Source organism: Corylus avellana, chromosome 5 (assembly GCF_965113065.1).
Source record: "Corylus avellana chromosome 5, dhCorAvel1.hap1.2, whole genome shotgun sequence".
Classification (NCBI taxonomy): Eukaryota; Viridiplantae; Streptophyta; class Magnoliopsida; order Fagales; family Betulaceae; genus Corylus; species Corylus avellana.
The window spans coordinates 20,774,884-20,781,608 of record NC_142494.1 but is presented as its reverse complement, the minus strand read 5'-3'; the positions used below and the strand labels follow the sequence as shown (position 1 = coordinate 20,781,608).

Sequence of the window (6,725 nt, the reverse complement as noted above, 5' to 3'; positions counted from 1 at the left end):
TGCTCGAGACGTGATTGGGAGTACGCGGCGTGCTATGCACGCCGTGAAGCAAAAATTTTTTTTTTAATATTTTAATACAAAAAAAAAAAAAAAAAAAAATTTTGCACTGGCGTGCATTGCACGCCCGTGTGCTATCTTGTTTTACCCTTTTTGCTCGCATGTGATTATAAGACACGTGGCGTAATGGAGCAAGAGGATCATAGCATGGCCTATCCTCACATTTGATATTCTCCTTTCTCACTGTTGATTTGTCTTTTTCTTGTCTACATCAGTTTTGTGCGTTTTCTTATTTTTGAGTGACACTTTATTAAGTGACAATTAAATTATAATTAAATTTTAGATATAATAATAGTTTTTACTATCATATATAAAAAATATGCACTTGAGAAATACCGATTTGAAAGTGCATGTAACATTTTTTTTATGTTTCTTGTTCTAAGTATTACGAGTGTCTCATGTGGATATGATACGATAGTTCTAATCAATTTTTATTTTATTTTATTGTAGTAATGACTAATCTAAAAGTTAGTTGAAATTGTCCTTAAAAAGTATCTCAATTGGTTGGGATTACGCCTCATGAAGCAGTGAAGGTCACTAATTCGACATTTTCTTCTGTGCGAACATGTTAAAAAAAAAAAAAAAAAAGAAGTTAGTTGAAACTGTTACATTATCATTACGACATAATTTTAAAATAAAAATGTAATTTATAACATTAATTCTATATTAATGATCAACAAACCCCAGAAAAACAAAAGACTTGCTTAACTTATTTTTATATTTTTCTATCATTTTTTTAAAGAAGCAAAATAGAGATTAATATATGTTTGTTCATTTATTACTTGGAGTGCAACCTTTAAACAAATATAAATTAGGATTCCAAAATGAAGTAAATTGTTCATGAACAATTTAATAATATAAACAATTTTTTGTTGCAAACACATATGAGTCGCAAGGAAAAAGAAAAAACACAGAAAAATATAGTTGATTGGTTTTATTTATTTTAATAAGAATTATTTTTATTAATAAAAGTCAATTAAAAGAATTTATTTTTTATTTTTTATTTTTATTTCTTAGTAGTATTCTCTCTTTCTGTTCTTATTTTTTATTTTTGTTTGAAAAATGATAAAATTCATTATTTTTTCTTGTTTTGGGCCGAAACAGCGAGCCCATTAAAGGTCGTCCTCATAGGCATAGGCCCATAGCTTTGGGTGCCAACATTTTCCGTCCAAGTGACGTGTCATACGCAGCCTCCACACAAATCTCCCCACACCCCTCAAGGAGAGCGTGGTCTCCACAAGTTCGCCACTACCAACTTTTCAATCCCAAACTACATTTCACCGGCAATCTCTGACAGAGCCTTTCACTGATTTGGAGCACACAAGTTCAAAAGAGACCCATTTCAATGGCGTCGATTCTAAGCACGGTAGGCGCGGGGTTCTCTTGCAGCAAGCCACCCACCGACGGCCTCAAGCAAAGCAGAAGAGGAACCACCGTTGGGACCCAGTTCGGATCCTTGTCTTTCGGTGATGTGGGTAGGCGTGTGGTGGTGGTGAGAGCGGAGGGTCAGGCTATAAACCCGGAGATAAGGAAGAGCGAAGACAAAGTGGTGGATTCGGTTGTGGTCACTGAGCTCTCTAAGCCCCTCACTGCTTATTGCAGGTAAACCCCATTTTATGAGTTTTCACAATTCTAGACATTGTTATTAGCGAAATAATACAGGTTTTACTGTCTCTAGAGATTGTTTAATATTTTTGTTAATTTGTCGTAAGTTCTTAAGTTATATGTTGGGTGCTGAGCGGTACAATTTCAACTATAATTAAAACAATAATTAGGATTTTAAGAATTATTTGAACGAGTTACTTACAAAATTTTAGAGTAACACATTTTATTTTCTTGCACTTTCTCATCATCCAAACAAAACATAAACTTCTCTCCGTCCTCGAAGCTTGAATCCCTTCATCAACAATTGACTAACAACCAGAATGGCCAAAACCATTGCTCAAAGACTGAAAAGAATAAACATAAAATGCCTTGCAGATTTAGTTAGACAAGTAATCGAAACTTAGAAAGCTATGTGATCGTATGGATTTGAGCAACAATGAACCTCACCAACTTCAACAAAGTGCGTATTCATGAAAAACTAGCTCAAACAAGACCAAAACAATGGATGTCAAAAACACTACTACCACTAACCATGTACCCCGGAATGGTAAATTCCAAGGCCAACCCAGTAAGCATTCCTATTAATTGGTGTCAGATCGTACATGTTAAGGTAAACCGGGATCGCCCCGCCTAGTTATTCCTTGAACCTTTTCTACACAACATGTTTTCAGGATCTTACTGCATTAACACTCTGTTTAGATGCATGCAACATTTTTTTTTCCCCTTTAGTAAACAGGGAAGTGGGGTTTGTTCTTACGGTTTCAGGTCTTTTGGTTCTCAGATCCATCAATTGGTTTTTGATTCTTGAATTGGGTCCTTTTTTTTTTTAATGAATGATTTGGCACTTGCTGACGTGACATTGACATTAGGGACTAACATGGATGCTGACTTGTTAAATAAAGAGACATGTGGCAGATGATAGATGAACCGCCACTTTGACGGTAAAGTAACAAAATGACCTATTTGAAACTGGGGTAAAACCTAAGGACTTTATTCTTGAAATTGAAAACCTAAGAACTGAATTCAGATCATAAGAAAACCAAGGGGCTAAATATGATTTTTCCAAAAAAAAAAAAAAAAAAAAAAAAGGCAAATGGCATCACAAAATTACCTAGGATGGTATAGGGTGTTACAAGTCTTGGACTATATTTTCTTATACTTGTTGTCTTTGAATTAGTGAAATTAAATTTCGAGCATCCCCTGTGGTCTTGGGAATATAACATGACCTTTGGTGAGTTATTTCTTAGCCCCACCAACACACATACACACAAATAAGTCTTACTCATGCCAGAAAGTGGCTGAAAATTTTTCAGGGCAGACTTAACTTACAATGCCGAGAGCTGTTAGGGGAACTTGTCTGGTTGGTGATGACTTTGGAAACACTAAGGATGTTCTGATATAAACCCGAAGTTTTATTACGTGTAATAGTCTGTCTGATTTGAAATATATATGCAATAACAAGTCCAAGAGGCTTGGAACTATAAAATACAAGTAATATTAGAATCTAATGCTAGTGCCTTTAGTTGGATCCGAGCTAGTTTCATCCTTTCTATTTCCCACTGCGGATTAAGGATCCTTATTGTTCTGCTCTTTCTTGGAGTTAACTGGGTGTTCTCTAAGAATGTGGTTGAGTTGCTTAAGTGCTGGAAGATGTGGTTTAATATGCATAGAGGTGGTCGGATTTGGAATGGTATAATGTTTTGCATAATGTTGTCTATTTGGTGTGAGAAGAATAACCAGACTTTTCTCGGTGTAGAAATCCCACAGAATTGGATGACTGCTTCAGGCAACAGCTCTTTTTGACTCACCAAAATGATTGCTATTGCGCTTTTTCCTCGCTTAAGGGTATTTTAGATTCTTCACAAGTAATATTTTGAGCTACGGTTAATAAGATGCGTAGAGATTTGTCAGTCTCTTCAAGGTCTTTGGTCTGCCGATCCTGGTTACCGATGTGGCCGTACAATTTTGTTACGTCTTCGATACAAAAATCAAACCTTAAATATGGTCCAGACCACAAACAGCTGAAATATTTTGTAAGGAAACGGTTGCCTAAAGTGAATAACATGTAGATGCATTCTTTTGAAATTGTTTGATAGTATGCCCTTGTAGCGGATCGGGAGCCCTACAATTGGGATCCCGGCCAATTCCTCCTACCCTCCCTACTTGGGTAGGGGATATGTCCCCTTCTGCTCAGGCAGGGAGTCATTTCTCACAAATTTTCTGCAATTCCCCGGTTCCTTGTCTTTGGGATGGGGATTTCAGAAAATCCCAATTCCCCTTTTGTAGTAGCCCATGTATCTAAACTTTGAGTTTTGTTGCAGATGTTGGAGGTCGGGAACTTTCCCTTTGTGTGATGGAAGCCATGTCAAGCACAACAAAGCTAATGGGGACAATGTTGGACCATTGCTCTTGAAGAAACAGTAATAGTAATTGCAATGCTTTCGTCCTGGTACTTTATCTGGCATGTCCATGACAGAAACTTTTGTTTTGAATGAGAAATGCTACACAAACTCACTCCTATATTCTCGCTCTCACGTCTCTTGATTTGGCTTTAAAAATCACTATTAGATTTATGATGATTTTGAAATCTACAACCTTGGATTGGTTGGCATGCTACCAATTCAAAAAAAAAAAGAAAAGGAAATGTATATCTCACCATGACAATTGCTTGTTGACGACATATGAGAGTTTAAACAATTTTTTTTTTTTTTTTTTTTTCATAAGGTAACAACAAAATTGATTTTCACACTTTATTTTTTGTTAATCACATTTATTAGTAATTACAAGAGGTGGTCTATATATAAAAGTTGACATACATGGAAATGGAATCCTGTCAAATGATTTAGCCTAATTTCTTGAGGTTTTGTTTACCATTTTTTTAAAAAAATTTATTTTTCTAATTGAATGAGGGAAAATGACTACGAGGGGATCTTTCCCATTTTTGTTTTCCATGATTCAACTGGATATTGACTATACAGATTTGAGTGAAAAATAATTAAATCACGTTAAAAATATAGCATAATAAAAATAATACAATTTAGTAGATTGTTAGACAACATTATCATAATGTGATTGTGAAAATCAACTATTGGATCAGTAGTTGCAAAAATAAAATGTTGATTTTCACTTAGTAAATTTGTATGTTCAAAAGCAGCAAGGGATATGGAAACGAACTCCTAATCTATATGAAACATAATTTATGGCTAACAAGATATGCTATCAAGGTGGTGGTTCAATGGCTCAAAGAAATTCTCAAATGGTTAGGTAAGTACTAAGATGTAGGTTCAAATTTTCGCAATGGAGAATTTCTTTGCCTGTTTAGTATAAACCACCTTGGTTCCCATTGATGCCCTGGTGGAACGGGCGGTTAAGTTATGGCTTGACTGATCTTAAGGGTGCGCTTGCAGTTTTCACCGTCTAGGTCCCTTCTGAGCAGTCCCTCGCATGTTTGTGCTATTATGGTCATGCTCAGCTAGAATTAGTCACAATTGGTCTTCCCCTCCAACTTCTTTAAAAAAAAATGCTAACAAGATATGAAAGCATGTTTCAAGATGTTAGGACCAAACATGGTAGTTTAAGTTTTTAGCTTAAAAAAAAAAAAAAAAAAGTGTTTTTAAGTTAAGTAATGTCCTTTTACAATCTACTCACTTTACTTTACGTGAGCTAATAATCTTTTGTCCAATGATTTAACTATTTAAGCCAGATTTATTGAGATTTTATTCACCATGATTCAACTTTATTTCTTAAAATTTGATTCAGGTTGATTTGCGTTGTTCTTCTCCTTTTGGGGGGTATTATTATGAGAGAAAAGATATAATCATCATTGGATGCCAAAGAGGGACCGTGAACCCTAATTATTAAAGCTAAAGCCTAATGCTTAAAGAAGCAAACAACATATGGGAATAGTAGTGGAATACGGATATTCGATCCACTCAAAAGCTGGCAAACAAAAGGTCATGGTAATGGAACAAGACAAAGTATGAGACATGTCTTATCATAATCCCTAATAAGTAATAATAATTCCCCCCACCACCCGTTATTCCAAAACCAGAAATATAGATTTGGAATTTTTCCGGGTGACGGTATCACCGAATAAATGTGATCATTGTCTCAATGACAAAAAAGAAAAAGAAAATAGTAAATTGAAAAGTCGTCGGCAGCGGGCAAATTGGACCGGCAAAGTCATGAAATTCCCAGTCTTCATTCCTGAAAAGTAATTTTTCATCGTGTTCCAGGAACATCCGCGTACAACATCCTCAAAACTTCCGCTACGGAGGACTGAATCAAGGCAAGACAAAAACTCTCATTCTTCTCAATTTATAAATTTATACGACGTGGTTCTTTACAGCATTTAATATATAAAAGTTAGGGTACTTTATCTCCTCAAATTATTATCTCAATAATAATTTACTCTCCAAACTATTAATTACGATAATTTATTCTCAAAATTACTAAAATAATGACAATGTAACCCCTAATACTAGCAAAATGACGAAATAATTCTTATAAAATTTTCAATAAGACAAAAATGCCTTTAAAATTTTGAAAAAAAATTAAATTTTAGTATTTTTGTTTTTATTTTAATAAGGGTAATTTTGTCATTTTTTAAAAATTTGAGTACATTATCAATGTTTTGGTAGTTTAAAAAGTAAATTGTTGTAATTAATAATTTATAAGATAGATTATCATTGTGATGACAGTTTATGGAGGTTAATTAAATTTTACCCTAAAAATTAACTTTTAAATTAAAGAATTGCGCCACGTAAACTTTGAAAAATAAGAGAAATGCTAAAGGCCCAACTTTTTTGCCCAACAAAAGTCCAACTTTTACCTTTTATTTTTTTTCTAAAAAAACCAAAATGAAAAATGGAAAAAATGTCTGAAGCAACCCTATCTATTTTTGGCCTTTCTTTTATTTAGTATTTTTTTAAAAATGAAAAATAGTATTTTTCTTCATAATAATGACATTTTCTTAAAAAAAATGACATTATTATGAAAAAAATACCATTTTTCATTTTTTAAAAAATACCAAATAAAAGAAAGACAAAAAATAGATAGGGTTG

At 33.9% G+C, this 6,725-nt stretch overlaps 1 protein-coding gene across 1 annotated transcript; it reads left to right on the top strand.

Moving 5' to 3' along the window:
- Window positions 1–1,247: 1,247 nt before the first annotated feature.
- Window positions 1,248–4,182, top strand: NEET (2 iron, 2 sulfur cluster binding protein). Its single transcript, XM_059593031.2, has 2 exons — window positions 1,248–1,659; window positions 3,984–4,182. The coding sequence occupies exons 1-2, from the start codon at window positions 1,403–1,405 to the stop codon at window positions 4,084–4,086; spliced, it is 360 nt and encodes a 119-aa protein (XP_059449014.2). The 5' UTR covers window positions 1,248–1,402; the 3' UTR covers window positions 4,087–4,182.
- The last annotated feature ends 2,543 nt before the right edge of the window (window positions 4,183–6,725 follow it).

Coding starts and splice junctions, on each gene's coding strand:
- NEET (XM_059593031.2), top strand. CDS start 1,403: ATGGCGTCGATTCTAAGCACGGTAGGCGCGGGGTTCTCTTGCAGCAAG. Junction 1,660..3,983: donor CCCCTCACTGCTTATTGCAG/GTAAACCCCATT, acceptor GTTTTGTTGCAG/ATGTTGGAGGTCGGGAACTT.